This window comes from Cupressus sempervirens, chromosome 6 (assembly GCF_028749045.1).
Source record: "Cupressus sempervirens isolate cs-2001-9-10 chromosome 6, ASM2874904v1, whole genome shotgun sequence".
Lineage (NCBI taxonomy): Eukaryota > Viridiplantae > Streptophyta > Pinopsida > Cupressales > Cupressaceae > Cupressus > Cupressus sempervirens.
In genome coordinates, this window is record NC_143123.1 from 449,384,872 (window position 1) to 449,409,685 (window position 24,814).

Genomic DNA, 24,814 nt, shown 5'->3' on the forward strand with positions numbered 1-24,814 from the left:
AGTGCATGTATTGGCATGCTCTCCCTGTAAGGATCCCAAGTATCTACTATTGTTGTTAATTTGGACATCACTATATGATCTAGAATGTTACAAAGTATTGAATTCGATGGTAAGTTGTCCCATATCTCCCAAAAAATGTAGCATTGGTTTAGAGTCCCATGGCTCCCAAGAATTTGTAGCATAGGTTCAAGGTAGTAACTTCTTACACTCAACTCTTTACTAAAGTTATACACTCAACCATTTTTACATTTGAATAAAGGGTCCTCTTATAGAATGAATAATCTATACTTGTGGTTTATCTAAAGACATTTCAGCAAATGCAACCTAGTCTACCTAGATTTTGAAAATAGAAGGCTAAGCTTTGAGTTTCAGCATTAACTTGACTAGTCTATTTAGACCCATTGATTATTGTCACAAGCTTTTAAACATAACCATATAAGGAGTGAGTTAGGACATATATAGGTTAACCTTACATTAACTGTAAACTACAATACAAAGGTTGCACCAGGATATCACAATATAGTAATTATAGAAAACCATCTAATTCACTCGAGTGGGTGTATGATGGCGAAGAGTTGTATTAGGTGAGCACAGCTCACCAGTGGTTATTGGAATAGAACTACATCAAAATAATTAGAAACCAAAACTCCATATTTGTTACAGTGAGTAGTTCAAGGGTCTTGTTCTTGTGGATATGGGTATGTAGGAAGCTTGGTAGGTAGAGTATGCCTCTAGTATGTAGATGCCTTGAACATAGTTAGGTAGCACTTAACTATTTTAAGACATTATACGTTAACTCACGAGGCTCATTCCCTTGCAGAAGCCTCTGCCACAATGACATTACCTCTAAACCATGCAAAGGATGTTGAAGTGATTCCCAACCTTGAAACACTCTTACAAGCAATGGCAAAGCAAATGTTGATGCAATACATATATTATTTAACTTATGTATATGTATGTATGCATATATGCATGCATGTATGTATGTGTATATATATATACATATGTATACATACATACATATATATATATATATACACACACACACACATATGTATATACATATATATATATATATACACACACACACACATATGTATATATATATATATATATATATATATATATATATACACACACATATGTCTATATATATATATATATATGTACACATATGTCTATATATATATATATGTACACATATGTCTATATATATATATATATATGTACATATATATATATATATATATATACATATACATATATATATATATATATATATATATATATATATATATATATATATATATATATATACACACACATATACATACACACACATATGTGTGTGCCTATATATGTATATATACAAAGAGATCTTGCCACAAGAAGCTCAGGGTGAAATAGTCCTTTCCACCCTAAAAACCACTTTGTTACTTCACTAAAATCAGGACTTGAACAAAGCCAATGATATAAAACTTGCTGCCAATTTGGAAAAAACATTGCCTCCAACATTTCAACCATATGATAAATGGGAATAACACATGCCCCAGCCATTAACTAGTTAAATTGTTCTAGTTTTTTATTAGTTGGGTTGATTATAAATTCTTGTAGAACTATCATCAGATTAGGTACAATAAAACAAACAATCAGCCATTCTCAGCTAGCAAGATCAAATACAATTTTCCAAGGTGATAAAATTGCATATGTAGATGTATCACTTTAATGCCAGGCATGAAGTACATTCCCTAATTTATAAAAAATGGTTTCATATAAAGGCTCCATACACTAGCCCAACAATGGAAGCCAAGAATGTAACCATGCATGTATTGGCATGCTCTCCCTATGAGGATCCGAAGTATCTACTACTACTGTTAATTTGGGCATCACTACATGATCCAGAATGTTATGAAAAATCCTCCCATGTCTCCAAAAAATGTAGCATAGTTTTAGGGTCCCTTGGCTCCCAAGAATTTGTAGTAGCTATTATCATTGCTGAAAGAATAACTTCAGTGAAGAGTTGAGCGTAAGGAGTTGAAGAAGAAAGTTCTTCTATGTAAATGCAATAATCATGAGGCTCATTCCCTTCTAGAAGCCTCACCACAATGACATTACCTCTAAACTATGCAAGCGGGAAAGTGTCATCGCATTTATCACGTACAAGTTACCCTGGCAGTTAGCTAAACTCCATGGGTCCATACTGATCTCATGCGGCCACTAGTATCCTCTCGTACTGATGAGGCATACTACGGAATGCAAGGTCGCAACCATGCGTTCTCACTACTCCCATCCTAGCCTATACAAGCACTCAAGGCATGGGCGAGAACCAAAACAATTATCTTTTTAGGTTCATTTAATCTCCATTTAGTCTGTAAATGTTATCACTTATTAACCAAATTTACAATGAGTTACCTTGGCAGCCACTTAGAGCCTCGGCCCCCATTGCAAGCCACTTCCCGACACTACAAGTAGATTACCTACCCTAAGCTCATGAAATCATAAATCAGCACAGTCTTGTACAAGCGACTGTAAAAAAAATCCAAAAGATAATCCATAAAAAGAATCATCAAATATTCATGATAAAAGCATCAAACAACCACAATAAGAATCATCAAATCTCCAAAATAAGAATCATCAAATCTCCATGAGCATCTGGAAAAGCATCCATAGAAAGTCATGACCACAACAATTCTCTATTGGCAACTGAAGGCATCACTGATAATCATAAGTATCAATTGGTTCTCAATAACCAAAATATATCTCAAAATAAATCACAATATCCATTGATTCTCAACAAGCAACCAAGAATATCTCAAAATCATACTAATTGAAGACTCCAAAATGGTTGAGTCAAACATGTCACAACATGACATCATCAAGAAATAAATCCACATTTCAGTCCCATCATGGCGACTGGAAAATAATCCAAAGATAACTGATCGATGACTCAAAAATGATTAGCTCAAGTGTCTCATACACATACATCTCAGCTTCACACATAAAGACCGATGAACAATAACAATCAGTAAATATAAACATTTCATAGAGCATACGATCACATTACCATGGTTGGGCTTATAAAGATCGAGATCAAATAAGATCAACATGTCATCATATCTCATAACTTTCGAGCCTCTGGTAACAACCTAGGACTGGTCAACACTAGTCAACCCAAAACTCAAAACAAGAAGCATATAGAATACACGATGCAAACACATGTTTTGGTTTACTAAATTCACATAGTTGAATAATGTGTAGGGGTTTTCAATTTTCTGTTTGCAAGAATACTTCAAGTGTCTTAAGTTTCATCATTTGACCTACAAGTCAACCCAATTTTTCTCCAATAGCATTATCTTTCCATTATTAAGAATTACATTCTAAAAATAACTTAAGGGTAAATACTTACTCATTAAACTGATCAACATTGACTTTTAATTAAATTGTTCTCTTAATTTAACTAAGAACCATATTCTAATTGATTAACTCTTCTTTAGTGTTACTTCAACTTCTCAAGATAATCAAAGGATCATTATTCGTCTAAATTATAGGAGAGCCAATTACTAGTCTTAGAAAAGAAGATTATAACTTTATCAAAATGATCAATTTAATCAATCAATTAACATAGGTACACCATCCACGACCTATTAACATTGTAATAGTTCTCAATTAAATATTACTAAGTCTCACTATTAAAATATCTAAGGTCATTATTCAAGTCATGAGAGTACGACTTGTCAACTTCGATATACATACTTCACAACTTTACTAGAGGAATCAATATTAGCATATCAATTAAAACTTTATTACATAACTTAATTATTAATTAAATCTAATTAACTCTAATTAATTTAATTAATAATTACATATCCATGGCAACGTTCCAAGTAATATCAGTTGACTAATAACTAACTATAATTTTGTAAGTTAAAAGTCAACTATAATCTAGTACACAAATATTCATGTTCATAGTTCAATAATAATAACTTGTTAATATTTAATAACAAGCTATATTGAGAATCTTAATAATAATTTTGTAATGACCACATTCCTCACTCTTTAATGAATACTGATGTTTCTTTAATTAATCTGTATCATCCATAATCATTTAGATCATTACTCTATTATTTATTAATAATTTGCTAGACCCAACAAACATTAATAAATAATACACTTATCACAACTATAAATAATTGATCTAGAGAACCTTTACATAAAATTTCATTGGCTAACTCTAATCACCATTAAGATATATCGACAAGTTATCTAATAATACATAACGTATTAATAATAACAATTCTACTTATAGTAATGTTATAATAATGACTCCATGTCAATTAAATCTTAATCTATTATCATTAAAGTCTCCTCATTTAAAAAACGTAATACAAAATTTTCATCTCTAAATTATTTAATATACATTAAATAGTATTTAATATACATTATAAAAAGTCCACTATATAAACTATATTAAAATCTCTTTTCTTTTAATTTTCTCTCATTTAAAAATTTATTTACTTAGATTGACTAATAATTAATTACGCTTCTTCTACTATTAACTAATCTTAATTAAATTTGATTTAATTAGATTAGATAATAAACCATATAAAACTAATACATATTAATAAGATTCTAATAAGGGAAGATTGCAATAATATCTTTAATTCATTCCATGCTTTGATATATTATCTTTGTGAAGTTTAAGCATAAAGAACTCTTGGTTATGGGAAATGGAGAAATATCTGTCCTTGAATAAAATAGTTCTAGTACGACGGTCATATCTCCCTAATGAACCGTTGGATCGGGCTAAAATTGAAATATGTTGGAGAGGGCCAATTTGCGCCAATTCTGACCGGAGCGATCGAATAAATTCGATCACGATAAAAAGTTATAAATGAATGAGTTCGAGTCTATCCAAAGGGCAGCGACAAAACAATTTGTGATGAATTAAGAATTTTCTCTTAAAATAATTGTTCTCTAAATTTAACCATAAAAGGGTTTGTTCATACGCATCTAAAAATATAATTGATAGAAAGATTACATCTAATCATTCAAATTTTCACCATAAAATTTTTATTTTAATTCCAAATCTTGTCTTTCTAATTTAATATAAATTCGAACCCAAACTCGATTCATATCTAATTATTTCTCCTTAATTGGATCTAGAGTTTTTCTATTGTTTTCTTTGCAACCAAATAAAATATCTAGATTCCAATTCAAATTGTAGATTCAACCACAAAGAGTATTCAGACACATATAACAGACACGATGAAGACAGGAAGAAGAATAGTGCAAAGAGAATATGCAAATATCACGAGTGCACCTGGACACTGATGCTTATCCGCGATGCCTCACAAGTCCATAGAAAATCCCTTCCTTCACCATCATTCACAATTCTTCCAAGATCCAAGCCAACCGAATCCTCCAAGTGACTAGAAGAGATGTAAGCTTTGAAGCTTCCATTTTGCTTGAAGCTTGTAGCTTCCATTAAGCTTGCCAAAACACACTATGAGAGCCTCTATTTAAAGGCCTCTAAGATGCATTTAGAGTGTCTCTAGAAACAACTAGAAGATAAGCATGACAACCAAGCATGGGTGTTCTCCAACCTTCTAGATAAGTCTTAAGGTTGTAGACACCATGTGCTCAAATAAAATGCTAACTTCTAAGTGTAGACAACTTGTGCATTCTTAGAATACAAACCCCTGTGTTGTCTACATGACAACTCTCGAGAATTTGCCAACTCCTATGTGAGCAAATATTAATATAATATTTAATTTACTCTTTTCAATTTAATTTATTTATTTACTAAATCTCATGCACTAACTTTAATAATTCCACTTTTCAATCTTAATATATCTATATTTTAATCACATGAAATCTATAATCTTTTAATAATTTTAAATATATTTTCCACTTTTAAATTTCATTTCCCAAAACTTAATTGCTAAAATATTTATTAGCTTTAATAATAATAATATTTAGTCATTTATTTAAAAATGAACTCCAAATATATTATTATTAAAATAAATATTGTCACATTCCAAATTTAAACTTTTTAACTTTTTATTTTCAAATTTAATTATTTAATTTAATTAATTTTCCAATTAATTAAATAAAATAAATATTAAAATATCATATTAATTTTTCATTAAATTAAAATATTAATTAAATCTTTTAATTAGGCTTAATTAATAGAAAATACATCAAAGACTCATAAGCTAAAAATTCGAAAATCCATCATAGCCAAAATGCATACAAAATCAAACCAAGGGTTTATATCACGAATTACATCATCTGATGCATTTGGAGGGTACTCAACTCAGATACTTGTCCTAATTTTCCAATTAGAATAAATGGCTTAAAGGGTTGAGATTTGGACTTGAGAATTTATCTCCCCTCTCTTATCATTGAGATAATGTGATAGGGTACGCTCATCCTGGCAATTCAGGGAAGTCGATACCCGGTACCTGCAACCTGCATAAAAACCACGCATATACAAGCACAATATATACTAAGCTAAACAGGCAATGGCAGGAAGTGGTGCATTGTGTAAATCTCGACTAGCAGGTGACTACGATTTCCTTCCTTAACCACATCAAACATGCCATACAAAAGCAAACACGCAAAGCAAACACGCACACCATACACATGCAAGTATGAGGTAAGTATTCATAAAAAAACACATATGATAATAAATCATCTTACTAATCATCATTAATAACTGAAAGCAATGTAATAATCATCATCAATAATTGCGAACACTAAAAATAATCATCATACATACATGAAATGTAGAGTGTAAGTAATCTCATCACATAATAAATTGAATCCATAGCACAATATCTTATAGTCTCAAAACAATGCTGCTAACCATCAACATAAAACTAGCCCTAAAAGAGTTCAGCAACGATAACAAAATGCAAACCAGGGGCAGGCACTACAGTAAATATTATGTTAATTAAATTAAAAATTATTATTAATCTAATTTCTTCACATAAGATTATATTTCTAAAAATAATTTTATTATCGAGCACCTATCAGCTAATTGTTGCAAGCACAAAAATATGCAACTGCTAGTATTAATATAAAAATTTATAATATTATTTAATGTACACTATAAAATGCCCTTTGATTCTCCCATGAATCCCTTTCCACAATAAAATTTAGTATACTTTTAAGACATAATTAAATCCCCTTCTATAATTTGTGTCATGTATCTTACCTCTAATTCTCCATTTTTGGTTTTATAATTTGACTTTTATATTTGCACATTTTTATTATTTGCAATTGATAAAACCTTTCTCCATGTAGTTGAAAATATTTTATTTTATTTATTTTATAGTTTTCCTTGTGAATACATTTTACCATGTATTTTCCCTTCCATGCATTATGAGGAAACATGGAAATGTGAAATGCAATGTTTCAGAATCTGTATTCAAATGACATAAAAATGCGGTAGAAACTGCCCAAAAAAACTCAATTCTAAGCGAAAGCAGTGGGCTTTGTTTCCTACCGTAATAGAGTTTTTATTGATCACATGAAACATGTTCGTTGCCTTTTGTCATTTCTTTTTTAATCTGGTTGGAACATCTTTGACCTTTAATAGCTTAGTTGGTGATAGCTTGTCAATTTACCGGTGTCATAAAAGATGATCCAAAAAAGACGTGCATAGGTTGTTTCTCGACCAAACCATCCTACTAAAGAAGAGAAAGACCATTAGTTAGTCTACTTGCTCTGATGACATGATGACAATAGCTAGGGGGCGACGTCTATCTAGCCAAAATTTTGCACCGAATGGGACAATTTATTTGATTAATTAATTAATTTAAAAATCATAGAAGCACGGTTCTGAGAGTTTTAAATTAATTAATAAATCAAATAAACTATCACATTGGGTGCATTCTTTTGGCTATTTAGCCACGGGCATAGCTAGGGTAGCTCCAATTGTTCGTCAGAAGATAGAACCTGTGAATCCGATGTGGTAAAATAGATTTTAAAGAAACATAAACTAGCACTTGCACCAAATGAGGTGCAATGATTTAGTTGATAATAAAATATAGTAATTGTTTGAACATGGTGACATCTAAATTGATAGATGTATGGTTCTTTTAGTGATTTTGGAGAAAGTTGTATATGTACAATTCAAGAGAGAGAAATTTTGATTCCAAGATAAAATAAAAGGACATTATACTAACTAATACTTGAGATCCATCTTTGTCTTAAGTGAGAAATAATGCATACTTTTTCAAACATGGATTCATTTGGCTATTCAATAGAAGAGTGTTTATTATATCTCAACATAGTTGTATTCTATTTATATCTAAAAATACATGTATTTATATTCATCTTAGAAAGAAAATCTTAATTTTAATCAATCATTTACACTAACTTAAGCTCAATATAATTACAACTAACAATTGCACGTTTATGTACATGCAACAATTAGCCAATAAGAGTTATGTGCCCATATGAATGCAAAAGAAGAGGATTTTGAAGAATTTTATAATTTTACTTCAAATTGAAACAAGTTGAAAAATTAAAATACGAGGAGTCAATATTTTTTAAGAAATAAGTTTAAGAACTTTTTTATTTTCTTCTATAATCTTGAAATTATAATTATTTATGTTGACATATCAAATGTAGCATTTTAAGATATTATTCATTTGACCTAGAAAACTAAGAAATTTTTAATGTCATACATAATAGCACTATAAATTCTAAAATTTATAGATAATTACTTAAAAAAATACATCATATTTAAAAATAATAATAATAAGTATTTGTTAAATAATAAAAAGTTTATATATATATATATATATATATATATATATATATATATATATATATATATACATATACATATACATATACATATACATATATATACATATATATATATATATATATATATATATATATATACATATACATATACATATATATACATATATATACATATATATACATATATATACATATATATACATATATATACATATATATATATAATTTAGATTTATAGTAATATTATTTTTAAATATATAAAAAATAATTAATTTTTAGATTGAATCAATTGAGATGTAGTTCATATCTATTGATTAATTGTTCATATTTTAAAAAAGAATTTTTTTATGTTATATCTTAAAGTGTCTTTGTTTAAAATAATTAATAGTAATTTATAATATTGTTTACGCTTCCTCATTTTTATTAGACAAGAAATAATCACAAAAATCATAACTCAAAAAAAAAACTTAGAGATTTAAGCTACAAAACTTATGTTGATTTTGATTTAGTGCAAGACTCTCAATTGTATCAAATCGAGTGAGAAATTATTCTCCAATTAAAATTATGCAATTGACATAGTAAAAAACTAAAATTATTTAACTAAATCTAATTAATTAAAATCTTAAAAAATGATAAATCAAACTTAAAAAGTTAAAATTTAATTAAAAAATAAATTTAACTAAAAAGTAAAACAAATCTAACTAAGATGTAAGTATTGAAAGTTTTATGAAAAGCTATGAAAAAACAAGTAGCCTTTCCGTTTATGTTGATATGGGATAAGATCAATAGAAAAATGAGCATTTTTTTAAAACATCAACATGAAATTGTGATTTTTATCATTAGGAAAGCACATTCCATGCATAACAAATTTCTCACGAAAGGGAGTGGCTTCCTTCCTTCTTCATTCATGACCTTCAAAGTCTATATTGTGGTTTCTTTTTGTAATGGAAATACTTTTTTTTTCCAATAGTAGATTGTATTTTTTCACAATGAAATACCATAACTTCAAATATGTTTCCTGCAAAAAATAAAAATAAAAATGAAAATAATAGAGCATTCAAGCACAATATAAATCAACGTTTTGGATAAAAATTAAAAATTGCCAAAAGAGAATATGAGAAATATGCTGACAGAAATTAAAATCAATAATTTTGATAGAACTGAATAATGCACTAGAGAGACTATCAAATGCAATGAACAATGGTAACCACATCTTAAGAATTTAAAGATTGCATCTACATAAATCAATTGTTACCTCTCAAAAAAAGGGAAATTATTTTTGAGGCACCCATTTTGTGCTTTGTTTCTATGAAACTTAAGGAGATGACCTAATGAAAGTATTTGTTGGTTCAAAAATTCTATGTAGGTACCCAACACAAAACTGACACTAATGAACTTAATAAAACTCTATAATTTTGTATTTATAGTCTTACAAACACTTGGTATGTTCTACAAGAAAACTCAAGCACATACATAAATGATAAGAAAAAATCATCAAATTAATAACCACTATATAAAAAAATTGAATAAAATGTATTGCAAGCATATAACTAAGAAATGAAGTTGGCTATGAAGCTAACTTCATTTGGAGTGAGCTTCAAATTCATAACCTCCATAAAAATTTTTTTTTGCATGTTTCTATTTGACTTACTTAAATGCTACAGATAGTAATTATACTGCAGTACAACATGTTTTCCTCATCACTCATGATTAATTTGTAATTATTTACTATAATCTATATTTTTCACATCAAATACACTTAAGTCATTTTTTAAAAACTTTGTTACACATTAATTACACCAAAGTTATGTTGAAGGTGTACCTATACCATAGTTACCAAAAACGTGATGGGGAAGCCACGTTTCACATTGCAACATGTGAAATGGGTTTCATGTCATGCAACGGTCGTTTTTGTGCTATGTGGGAATAAGGTTATAAATTTAAAAACTATTAATAATTTCTATGTTGTGTGGGAATAAGGTTATAAAAAAACCATTAATATATTTTATAAGGTGCATAGGGAATGTAACAGGCGGTGAAGTAGTTTTGTTAAACTAGTTTTAGTGGTTTTAGTTTTAGTTTGTAAATGAAGTAACAATTTCAATCTTCGTTAAGTAGTAGTTTTAATTTTATTAATATTTGGAAACATAGAGTGTTATTAATCAAGTTTCTTTTTAAAGTTTTAAAGATTTTATAAAATCTAGAGAATTACTTTACCAGTAGTCAACTATTAGTGTTTTGTGCAATTGAATTAGTAATTTATTGATACAATTTAAGATAGAATTAAGAAATAATTTCTAAGAAATAAATTAGTTTCGTTATATATATATATATATGTTTCTTTTATGTAATGCCCCGCCAAGGGATCTAAAAGAAATAACCTAAAGTTTTACTAAGTTTGCCAACATTTTTTTTTAAAACAAGAAAGATTACATACACATCAAACACATACTAGTGGAAGCAACAACATACAATTAAGTATAAGCATACATAACAGGTCACATTCCTTAAGGATCCTAAGACATTGAGTCACATTTATGTTTAATTAAAACTAAGTCTAACAATTACCACACCCACATGAAAGAATAATTAAAAAATCCAATGTCCATTTAAATAATATACATTTGTTTCGAATGCCTCTTGGCAAATGAAATTCAAAATGTGCAATCATCCACTGTACATGTCATAGGGTATGAAAGGCTAAAAGAATATATATATGAACAAATAGAAATACATCATCATCTTCGGATCAATGATACAAGTACAATAAAATAAATGAAACCATCCACCATACATGATATATCCAGATCCATCATAAAAGATATAAACATCCATCATAAGATACAAGATAGAATGTAAGTAAATGCAAACAAGGAATGCTCCAACCACGGTGACCAAAGATGGATCTCAATGGTAAGAGTAAAAAGTGCTACCACCCGACCACGTGGAACCTAAATGACCCACCCCCATCGCACTAAGGAGATAGTCTCAAGTCCCAAACAAGATATCAAATCACATAACAAAAGTACTCTCTAAGTCCAGAAAATCCTAAAAGTATACTACCTCAAAGGTTCCAAAATAAATCAACATCTAGACCCAAAGCCACACAAGACACGTAGGAAACCTACTATGTAAGCAGGCAAGTGTCATCACACGAATCACGCTAGAGTTACCATGGCAGTCACTCAGGACCCCGGGGCCCTAGTGATCCATATGCAGCCACTAGTATCCTCTCGTACTGACAAGAAATACTACGGAATGCAAGGTCACAACCAAGCATTCTCTCTACTCCCATCCTAGTCTGTACTAGCACTTGAGGCATGGGCGAGAACATACAACGACTCTTATTAGGTTCATTTTAATCCCATTTAGTGTAATGTTTTCACTTATTAAACAACTTACAATGGGTTACCCTAGGAACCACTTAGGGCCCTGGCCCCCATTGCAAGCCACTTCCCATCACTACCAGTAGATAACCTACCCTAGGCTCATAAAAGCACAAATCAAAGAATCATAGTAAAATCACCTCATTCCTATACAAGTGACTAGAAAGCATCAAAATATAATCATAATAATCACATCAGTTCTCTACGAGCAATTGGAAAGCATCCCAAAAATACTAATCGAAGACTCAAAAATGGTCAAGTCAATTATGTCATAACATAACATCATCAAGAATAAGTAAACAAACACCTTAGTCCTCTAAAAGCAACTAGAAAGAAATCCAAATACAACTGATCGAAGACTCCAAAATGGTTAAGTCAAGTACGTTATATATTCACCTTAGTGTCACACAAAAACATTGGAAAGCAATAATGAATAATAAATACAAACATATCATAGAGCATACTAGACACATTACAATGGTTGGGTTAAAAGATCGAGATCAAAACATCATAACATCACAATCACATAACCCCGAGCCTCTGGTAACATCCTAAAATTGGTCAAGGCTATGTCAACCCGAAAACCCCAAAGCATAGACAATATGTAGAAAACATAATAGTGTTAGTTCGGTTTGATTTGAAAATCACATGGTAGAGTTAAATAGTAAGGTTTAAGTTTCCAGTTTAATATATGTTTTGAGTAAGTTTCCCAGTTAACCCCTACAATTAACCCATTCTTATATTTAAAAGATTGCATAATTACCCTTATTCGATTTTAAATCAATTTTCTAAAATACTCCAAGAAAAATTATTTATTTAAATCATTTATTGTTTTCCAATAAATCAATTTACAATTTTTTTATAAACTCAATATTATTGATAACAATAATTAAATAATTTAAAAACTTCATTTTATAACATTCTTTATTAATTAACCTTAATTAAACTAAATTTAATTAAGTTAATTATTAATTCTAAATATAAAGTTATATTAATATTATTTATTAAATTAATAAATAATAAATAAATTTAAATAATTAATAAAAAACAAAATCCTAAGGGCCTACGATGACAAGTCTTACTGCTACTGTCGGTAGTAGTATTAATTGATGTCGTGGCAGGCAGCAAGGCTTGTTGTAGCAACCTTGGAAAAGCCACGAGCGGCCATGATGGAGAATGGGAGGTGGGGGTGGTGGCCTCGCCTCCCCCCATTAAATTATTATTTTTAATTTTTTTTTCAATTTAAAATTATTAAAATTTATAAAATGAATTTTAGCATTATCTATTCTTTTAAATATATTTATTTATAAATTTAATAAAACAATAACCCCCTTTAATGAAATTTAATATATATATTTTTATATTATTATTTTTTAATTATAATTTGCAAATATAGTCTGATAGAAGAAATACTATCAACCATTCAAATTTCCCATTTTAGAATTTTCTTCTCTTTCAAACGCTACCCAGATTTAATTTCTCAATTCCATTTTAATTCAAACCCAAATCCTGATTTAATTTCTAAATTTAGATTCTACCGAGGTAGGATTGCAATGATATTTTAATCTCCCATAACCAGACGAAAACAACATGCATGCTCGAATTCCAAATTACAAGATTGAAAGATTCATCATAGAGAATTATTTAGACAACCATTAAAAGACATGATGAAGACAAGAAAGAGAAAGAGCGTATTAAAATATGCAAAAATCACAAGCGTCTACCTAGACACTGATGCTAATTGCTATGCCCCAGAAAACTGTAGAGAAAATTCCTCAAGCTAGAGTAGTACTGGGATGGGTGACCTCTTGGGAAGTCCTGATGCTTCATCCCTATGAGCATCACCTAGATCCAATGAGTGCTAAGTGTTCCATTTATTCCCATGAGAGATGGATTCATGTTGAATCACTACTCATGAAACATGAGTCAATGAATTTGACTCAAAAAATCACACAGTTAAATCCTGATAGCAATATCACAATTTGACTTGCTGTGGAAATTATCTCCTACTTATCAAATGATGAGCTTAAGGGGCTTTCTAATGAATGGTTCATAAGGCACAACACTTGGTGAAGGTTTTGCAAATGGGGTTGCAAGCTTTGAGTTTAACCATGGAGGAAACTCCATAGTTAAGCGCGCTCAGGCTGGAGTAGTACTGGGATGGGTGACCTCTCAGGAAGTCTCGGTGCTTCACCCCTATGAGCATCACCTAGATCCAATAAGTGCTAAGTGTTCCATTTATTCTCATGAGAGATGGATTCATGTTGACTCACTACTCATGAAACATGGGTCAATGAGTTTGACTCAAAAAATCACACAATTAAATCCTGATAGCAATATCACAATTTGACCTGCTGTGGAAATTATCTCCTACTTATCAATTGATGAGCTTAAGGGGCTTTCTATTGAATGGTTCATAAGGCACAACACTTAGTGAAGGTTTTACAAATGGGGTTGCAAGCTTTGGGTTTAACCTTGGAGGAAACTTTGTAGTTAAGCGCGCTAAGGCTGGAGTAGTACTGGGATGGGTGACCTCCCGGGAAGTCCCGATGCTTCACCCTTGTGAGCATCACCTAGATCCAATGAGTGCTAAGTGTTCCATTTATTCTCATGAGAGATGGATTCATGTTGAATCACTACTCATGAAACATGGGTCAATGAGTTTGACTCAAAAAATCACACAGTTAAATCTTGATAGCAATATCACAATTTGACTTGTTGTGGAAATTATCTCCTACTTATCAAAATTCCTCCTCTCAAAACCTTCTTCTTTTCGAAAATTTCTTCCTTCTCCCAAAATTCACTCTCAAATTCGTGTCCCTCAAAAAATGAACTTTCAATTGGTGATAAAGAGTTCTCTCCTAAAATCGGGGCACTGATTGTACGTTCACGCGAGAGGACTCCTTGCTCACAGACTTCAACTCCAATTAACTTTTCTTTATCTTTTCCATGCACGTTAATTGAATTATTAAATTACTTTATTTAATTTTCACTTGATTTCGCTTTTAATTAATTTATTAAACTTAATCTCATGCACACGTTATTCAACTCTTATTAAATTCACTTGTTTTATCTTTTTAATTAATTTATTATATTTTAAACTCATGCACACACCATGCAAACTTAAAACTTTTTAATAAATTAATTTCTTTTCACCTTTTTATTTATTTTTGAAACTTAATTGATAAAATATTTATTAACTTAAATAATAATATTATTTAACATTTATTTAAAAATGAACTCTAAATATATTATTATTAAATTAAATAAATATTATCACATTCTAAATTTATTCTTATAACTTTTATCTTCAAATTTAATTCTTTTTATTTAATTAATTTCTTAATTAATTAAGTATAATTAAATATCAAATATCATAATAATTTTCCATTAAATTAAATCATTAATTAAATCTTTTAATTAGACTTAATTAATATAAAATATACCAAAGACTCATGAAGTAAAATATGAAAACCCATCAAAGAAAAACACATACAAAATTAAACTAAAAGGTTATAATCACGAATTAACGTCATTTGATGTATTCAGAAGGTAGTCAACTTAGATACTTGTCCTAATTTTTTAGGACAAATGGCTTAAAGGTTTAGGATTTGGACTTAATAATTTATCTCCCCTCTCTTACCATTGAGATAATGCGATAGGGTACACTCATCTTGGCAATTCAGAGAAGTCGATACCTAGTACCTGCAACTTGCATAAAATCCACGCATGTACATACACAATATTCTAAGCTAAACAGGCAATGGCAGGAAATGGTGCATCGTGTAGATCCTGACTAGTAGGTGACTACAACTTCCTTCCTTAACCACATCATAAATGCCATACATAAAGAAAAACATACACGCACACCATACACATGCAGTATGGAGTAAGTATCCATAAGAAAACACATATGATAATCCATCTAACTAATCATCATCAATAACTGAAAACACTGTAATAATCATCATGCATACATGAGGTATAGAGTACCAAGTAATCTCATCATATATCAACTGAATTTGAAATAATAACTGATAGTCTCTAAACAATGCTACTAATCATCAAACATAAAATTGGCCTAAAAGAGTTCGGCAATGATAACAAAATGCAAACTAGGGCAGGCACTACATTTTATGCAACCTTTCAAATTTTTGTTTCTCATCACATTTACGTTGCGGTTACATTTCTCATTTCTCATTTCTGGTAACATAGACCTATATTAAAGAGTACAACCTCAATTCTGCAATCAATGATTCATAGTGTACAAGAGGCATGCAAGATGATCAAAGTCATCACGATCGTTTTATTTTTCCAAATTTTCATTTGTCGATATGTTTGTTTGGAATGATTCTGAATGGTAAATGATTTGTTCTGACATCAATATGATACGATGAAAATTCACACTCATTGCATTTTGACATGACAATGAATAATCATGTCAATTCCATGAAAGACAAAAAAATAGATAGCAAATGGATGGTAGGGTAAAAAATTACAAGCCTAAAAGTAAGCAAAGCTTGAGCTAATAATAAAACCCCAACAATTCCCTAACGAATAAAGAATAAATACAGAGCAACTGTTAAACTATTTCATTTATCTTACATACTTGTTTATTATAAACTATTTCATGTAATTAATGTAAAATATGTACTAATAACTTGGCATGAGTAATGCTAAAAATCAACAATAAGGAAAAAGTGAAAATAACTTGGTGCTCTTTTTGGTTCCTTATATTCATCATGGGAAAGGTACTTTTGAGATCCACTATTAGTTGCAATGTTTTGAATCTAATTTTCCTATCATTGTCTATTCTTATAATTTTTGAGATTGTGCCTCCGTATCTATGAAACTTTAATCTATATATAGCTTTGTTAGTAATTACTTTAAACTGATTAGATTCCAGATTATTAGCCTTGCATTTAATCAGTAATTTGATATTATTATACACATGGAAGGAAGAATCCATGCCTATTAAATCACCCATAGATGACCTTATTTTCTTAATAATTTCCAATTGCAAGAGTTCTGGAGGGAGGGATTGAAGGATAAACTAAGTTGGAATTGAAAAATCTAACAACCCTTCCTTACAATCCAGAGTCCAATCAATAAATTTAACATCATAGCCTTAAAAAAAATAAACAGAAACAAAAAGGAAATCTTTTTTAACAAACTCATTACTGTAATGAATATATACTAATCTATCTGAGTGGTGAGTGGTACTTATTTGGTTCTTGCAAAATTCTTGTAATCAATTAGTGAGGTTGAGCAGTTCGCATTTTGGACCGTTCCAATATGCAAAAATGTCAACCTCTTTACTTTCTTGGTTACTAATAATGAGGATTTTATCTTCTGAGATGTGAAGGTGAGAATCAAGAAGAGATCTTGGAAGCTAATTGGAGAGGCTGGATGGGTTATCGACTAGATTTCTACAATGTGGCGAAATGTAAGAACTGGGCGAGACACATAGAGATGATAAAATTGGGCGCTCATTCCTCCTAGGGTGAAACTTGTGAGGGTGAGGGTGATCCCTAGTGTTGACCAGAGGAAACCCTATCTGTTGAGTGAAGAGCTCATTCTTATTGGTTCCTGAATATTTGGTAAGATTGAAAAACCTAATCTAGTTATCCAGGCTAACTGTGGAAAAGATGATGGGGCGTGATCTATGGGATCTTGGAGATAAGGTGTTAGGAGATTCTCGATAAACAGATTGGAGATTACCTCGAGATAAGCTCTCTTCCGTTCGATTGCCTTGGAACATATCTGCTTGTTTAGGGGCCTCCATGACTCTGCCATTCCTAACCTTATTTGATATATTTGTCTTTGCATAGTTTGCTACGCTTATTGCTAGGGCAACCCCTGAATAATTTTGATTTGCCTTAATTGTGTTCAGATGTTCCTGCGTTTTCCGTTCGCTAAGGATTGTGAACGGGTTAGAAGTTTCCACCGAGTATTTTATCTGAGGAATAATTTTGAGGGAGGAGGCTGAGAGGTGGGTTCTCCTTGATTCATTCCTAAATCTGTCCTGAATACAAAATTCTTGAGAATGAAACAGCGATGCATCTGCCCTGGGAATGGCTTTCTTCCTAAGGTTACTGAGTTTTTTGGTTTTATGTTGATTATTGAAAGAGTGTTTCCTTTTTGTCATAGTCGTCAAATTATTCGCTAAATTGTAGACTTCTCTGCTCGTCATTTTGATTCCCATTATCAAGCAATTATTAAAAAAAAAGGTGGTTTGTTAGTACTGTCAATTAATATTTAATAATCATTTAATATACATTTATGATATTTTAAGAAATAGACACTAAAAATATATTTAAATCTTCTATTCAATTTAACACATTAGACACCAAAGAATGAAACAATTAAATAGACATTTTTAATAAACAACTATTAAAATAAAAAACCTAATTAATCTCCTAATTCTTCCTAAACATATAAAAATCAAAATAATGAAAATTGCCAAACTCGTACTTTCTAAATTTTAAAATTTGTCCTTCAAAAGATTTGTAAAGTTTTTCCTCAGATCTATGATTTTCTCTATTTAGAAGGAGAGCAATGTAGGTAGAGTAGGTGCTTGTAAATTAAAAAAAGGTCAAATAAGGCATTCATTTGTTTTTTTCCTACAATCTATATATTCAACTTATCTTTTTAAATAAAATAATTTTTAAATTTTTTTGTTGATTTAAAAATAACAAATTTCACCATTATATGTATAATATTTTTCTCTAGATTCAAGTAAAAATAGAAAGATATTTTAAAAGAGTTTTATATTCTATTAAAAATTAAATTATTAAATATATTTTATTTTATCAATCAAATCATATCGTACATTAATATAAACTATGTATGGATGAAAGGAGACATGGGCATGGGGCATCCAGCCATGGATGACAACTTTGAGAGAGGCGCGGCAAATCTGGAGTAAAATGGTGAAAATTTTAAAAAATTTCATTGTATTTTTCGTTTTTTAAAAATTTAGTCAATGGTGCAATTTATAAGGTAAGAAATAGTTTGGCGTCGGCCAGAGCTTCTGAAAGCCGACATCGGAAGATGATGATCCCATTTATCCTTTCTGTTACCGTTTTTTATTTTGCCGGCGATTGGATGAAAACGAGATGAAACAGTCAATGTAGACGAGACGTTTCGGTGGTTTTTCCCTCTTCTGTCGATGCAGACCAAGACGAAAACAATGGGTGTTTGAATGTTTTCTTACCACTTCTGGCCATGGAGGCTACAAATGTATGTTTTTTTCTCCCTTTTCTGTCCATGGAAAACAGTCAGGTCGCGCCGTTAAGTTTTTATAATCCTCACATTTCCAAGGGCTACGCTGATGCTTGGTTCCGAATCTTCGCCCCTCCCTCTTTGTTCTTAGGGTTTCGTCGCTGCTCCGTGCCTAATCTTCATCCTCTGTTCCTAGGGTTTCTAGGGTTTCAGTAATGCACCGTCGCTTCTTCGTTCGGCCTGCGGGGCTTCTAGGGTTTGCAGGGTTTGCAGGGATTGTAGCGTTTGCGGCTTTGAGGAAGCCGAGCAGCCCTGCCATGGCGGTGGAGGGCGGAGAAGGGGACGGTGCTGCTGATAATAGCCGCGGCTCTACAATGTACAGGATGAAAACGAGCCTTGGAAGCTTTGAGTGGTTGCGCAGAGATGCAAATCGCAATCGGCCTTCCTGGCCGAAAGGAGAGGTAAAAAGTCCTTCAATGGCGGCGGAGGAGAAGGAAGGTGAGAGGCTGCGCCGCTCTAAAGCAAGAGAGGTTCTTCGCCATTTGCAAGAGACATTGGACAGCTTTAAAGTCATTCTTAGCAGAGAGGAGGCTCTGTTGTACGAAACGAAAAGCAAGGGCATTGGAAACCCTCAGATCTGGTGCCCCTACGAGGATGCGTTGAGTAGGTTGAATGAGAAATTTCAGACAGTACAAGTCAATTTCGTTGAGCTCAAAAGCATTCAGGAAAGCCTCGAGGCTGTAGATACAGAGCAGATGAAAACGAGCCCTGGAAGTCCTCATTACCACGACTTAGAGCAGAGGATAAAGAAATTGGAGCAGCAAAACCTTGTGTGTCTCGATAATCTTTTTCGAGCGGGCGATGAATTCAACCGGGTCTATTGTGAGACCAAGGAACAGATCGATGAGGTAACATCATCTTCCCCTGCTTTAGTACTTACTTACATGGATGCAAGTTTCAGCCCAAGGTCTTGTGGCAAATCATAGGGAACTCTAATTGTGTTGCTTAGCTTCAAGGTACTGCATGTTTGTTGTTGTGTCTATGTAGATGCTTTATATTATCATAGTTTAGTTAAATCCTTGTAGAAGAATATAGGGTCTAGTATTTGACCATCTTGATTACATGTGGGAACTCAGATTATTCTATTTTTAGGTTTACAACATATTTATGAGTCCTTCATGTACAATGATAAAGGGTTTACGGCTGCATCAACACATATGATACCACTTGAATTTGTTACAACACACTTTCTTAATTTATTTTTAGGTTTACAACACACACTTATGAATCCTTTAGGGCCCGTTTGGTTGCTGGAATATGATTTCAGAATTGGCATCCGGAATCTTTGATTTGGGATTCTGGAACTTGAAATCTAGATTATGGTTTTGAGAATTTGTTTTGGGATCGTTTGGTTCACTAAGAATTCAATATGAGAATACATATTTCCTCGTTTGGTTGCACATTTCTAGAATTAGAATACCAACGAGAATAAGCATTTTTTTTTACAATTTTTTTAAAAATGAATGAAATGTATTTTTAATATATTATTTTAGCATGATTTTAAAGTCGTTTTATTTAATGTCGCTAAAATTATGCTAGACATGGAAAATATTAACTCCCAAAATAAACTACATTAATTTATATGGTGACATTAATTTTTTTTTGCCAAATGTTCATATACGAAATAAAAATAGACCAGTTCCAAGGGAAGTATATGGGAGACTGAATTATTTTTAACTCCAAGGAAATATGAAGAGCACCGAGACAATATGAAAATGGGCAAGCTTTGCATTCTTGAAGCTTGAGGCATATTAAAGAGTTTTTCAAACAAAGAGTAAACATGGCACCGCAAAGTTAGAAATAACAGTAATCATTTCTGCCCTGATAAAACAAAATCATCACAAATGGGAATGGAGTGGCCCAATGAAATTTTAATAGGGATTTCATGAGATTCTGTTTTGTGCCTCAGAGTTGCACAATTTTTGTTATTTGTATTATCTTACAAATCTCTAAAATGGTCTGCGAAAATCGACCCACTATCAGACTTGAGTTGATGATAGCCTGCTCATCAGAAGGAGAGCAACATAGAAATCACTATGTAAATGATACATGGCGGCAAAATTTATGGAGTTAAAATAAGAATACACTGCATTTCTACTTTGATAAACCAAGATGCAAAAATAAATAGGCTTCGAATACCAAATGTCCAGTGTGTAGAGACGACAATGAGCACAAACAATATGAGTGGAGGGGGCAAATGCAGAAAAATCTCGAGATGCAAAAGTGAGCGCCAAATCACATTTCAAATAGTTGAATGAGCGGACGTCAAAAAAAATTTTTATTTAAATAATTTGGAATGCTCGTTTTGGAAAAAATGGAATTAGAATGGGTATTTGGGCAATTCCACCTATTTAGATGGAAGACCGAATCCTGATTTTTGAGGGTAAATGAGGATACCAGATTCTTTTTTTTTTTTTAATTCTCATTCTCATTTGACAGACCCAAACAATGGATTTGGAAATTTTGAGAATTCGGAATGCTAATTCCTGCTCAAATCCATGATCCAAACGGGCCCTTATGTATAATAATAAAGGGTTTATGGCTACATCAACACATATGATACCACATTAGTATCTTTTTTTGTCAAATATTCAAAACATATGAAAAAATTGTGAGTCATACTTGCATCAAGTATTTTTATTGATGTGCTAATGTATAATCACACGATTGAAGCATACTAGCCATTTAGTTATGGGTAATCATCATTAGTAATAACAACTTTAAAGTCACAAATATTGGTGCAATAAATTGTTAAAAATGTTGGTCATTGAATCAACAAGCACTCGCATGAAATCAAGTAGACCCTTCTCCCCTACAAGTTTAAGAACTCTCAACTATTAGGTCCTCCCTTTTGTAAGTTTAAGTGTGCACTCAGCGTATGAAATACTTAATATTATATTTAGATAACATATCCTACATTTTAGGTTCTTTGGCATTGTGTGAATGTATAAACTATTGATCTTCGCAATTTATGATTTGTTTTGGATAGTTTCTATAGCAAATAGCTTCATATTCTAGGTATAACTCCTTGATTTTATGGGTTTTATTTTGAGCATAGCATTGGTAGTTTAGAAATAATTATTTTCTTGAATCATTTGAATTCAGTTTTCATCGTAGAGGAAATAGTGTTTACCTTTTGTAGAATGACATACTTAACATTCTTTAGAAGATGAAATTATCTTGGGTATGTTGGCTTGTATTTTTTGATAGAATTTTAGTGCAAGACTTAGCTTCTTGTGTCTTTGAGGGCTTTCACTTAAATACTACCTTCTTTTAAGGATTTTAGCTTAATTAAAATAGATCCATTTACCCATTTATATTTTTAGTTGATCTATTAAGTCTCAAGGCAAGCTTTGTGACCTGCTAATAATATCAAAGAATTTATCAAAATCAATTGTGTTGTAGTTTTCATCAAACCTATAGTATTATACCATAATTTATCTTTTAGCATGTGGCATAATTGTTTCAAGTCATTTTACTATGTCTTGTAATTGCATCAAGCCTATATTATTGGACTAGAATTTTTATTTTTCTAGGTGGTATCTTGTCTATAGCATGATTTACTATGGCTTAAGGCATTTGCAACTTGTTTAACCTTTGGCTTGATATCCTCCCCAGTTATATAGATATCTTCCTATTCAATTTACATTGAAACCATGTAAATTTGTTTTAATTGAGTTGATATATCAACATTGTACTTGAAATGTGTAATGCTTCCTTGTCACTCAATCCACTTGTAACAAAATAATATTGATATTTCTTTCTATTGATAACCTAATGCTACATAAGCTATTAATTAGAGAAATTTTATTTGGAAGCGAAGTCAACATTTGCTATTAGTTTATCTTTACAAAGCAATTAGTGGGTCATGAATGGTTCATATCTCTTCTTAGAATTTTGCTCTCTCATGGCGAGTAATATTGTTTAAAGCCATAAGTATGCATACACATAGGTAGAAACAACTTAAAGGATATCATAGACGTAAATCATGTTTATAGCCTTATAATTGTTCTATGCATATTGAATCATTATAGCTTAAACCTTTCTTGCGCAAGTATTCCATAAATGGAATATTTGTCTTTATGAGTAATTACTTTCAAGCAAAAAGTCTCTTTTATACCTTCCAAATACTTGATTTGACTCATGTTTGAGTGTTTTACATACACATGATATGGAAATTGAGTTAGAGTTAGAGTTAGAGAGGGGATCTCTTAGACATTTTAAGCAAGCTTACCATAAACTCTTTGCTTGATTGCAGGGGTCGTTTGAGATTTATTTGATAAAGAAATCATACTTAAAGTAATTAAAACCATACTTAATATTGAAAGTATTCTTGATGATTAGATCAACAAAGAGGTAATGACATTATGTACACTAGGTTTTCATGATCATTGTCATCAATTGCCTACTCCATAGATAGGATGGTGAAACATTAATCTTATGATCATATGCTAAATCATATGAAATTATTTATGTTTCTTAGGTTAAAGTATTTGACATGAATATATGAATGTTGCATATTTTGAGAGCTTATATACGTGCTCGATGTTTGGTATTGAACATGATAGTCAGACCATAACTTCATTTGAATTTTGTCTACAATCATCACTTTTATTAAAAAAATTGGGTGTTAGAAAGATTCTAATAGTTAAGGAACATATACATTGCTTGAGATTTTTAATATTTAACTAAATTTTATGTCAAACTTTATTAAATTGTTGGCATTTTGTCGGTCTATAATTGGTTAACATATGCAATTCACCAACTTCATGTTACGATTGTACATATTTAGATGTTATGGGGTATTAATTCATGCATAGTTTTAGTGTTTAGAGTGACCAACTTAATAAAATTTATTTCATTGGAAGCTTTAACCTTTTTCCCTCATCATTTAGGAACATTGTTTTTTAGTTGTAGAGTATGGCATATTACTTGAAGAAGTTATAAAAGGAGAGGTTCTACACAGTTTCCAAGAACTCAAAGTGATGAATGTGTTGATCCCACTAGTTTAGGCAAACACTCCATTAAATTCGTTCAAGACGTTATTGCTACTTCATGAGGGGATATTTGGTATGGGGACTAGACTACCTCATCATGGATCCTTTGCAATAATACAATAAAACCATATTGTTTGCCATATATTAATTGGACTATGATTTGCAATTTTTGTATTTTATTATAAAAGGTATTCTTGCTTATATTTAATTTGCATCTTTGTATTTAGCAATGTATGGAGCAACTATGTTGTCTAGATGTGAAGCAGATCATAAACATAAATAAAACTTTATATTATAATATATGCAACTTCAAAGAACAACATTCCAACATATCATTCAACCAAACATACTAATCAATCCAAAGTT

The 24,814-nt window shown here is 31.0% G+C and overlaps 1 protein-coding gene across 3 annotated transcripts in view; it reads left to right on the top strand.

The window, feature by feature from the left end:
• The first annotated feature begins 19,198 nt into the window (after positions 1-19,198).
• Positions 19,199-24,814, top strand: part of LOC149553005 (uncharacterized) — a 35,834-nt gene continuing 30,218 nt past the window's right edge. The window contains exons 1-2 of one of the 3 annotated variants that reach the window (XM_089788523.1): positions 19,199-19,409; positions 19,543-20,851. In XM_089788523.1, coding sequence (XP_089644649.1) covers positions 19,607-20,377 — 771 coding nt within the window. In that variant the 5' untranslated portion in view covers positions 19,199-19,409; positions 19,543-19,606 and the 3' untranslated portion in view covers positions 20,378-20,851. Of the gene's footprint in view, positions 20,852-23,709; positions 24,012-24,814 lie in introns of those variants that run through there. The other 2 variants (XM_089788524.1, XM_089788525.1) reach the window with 2 other exon arrangements.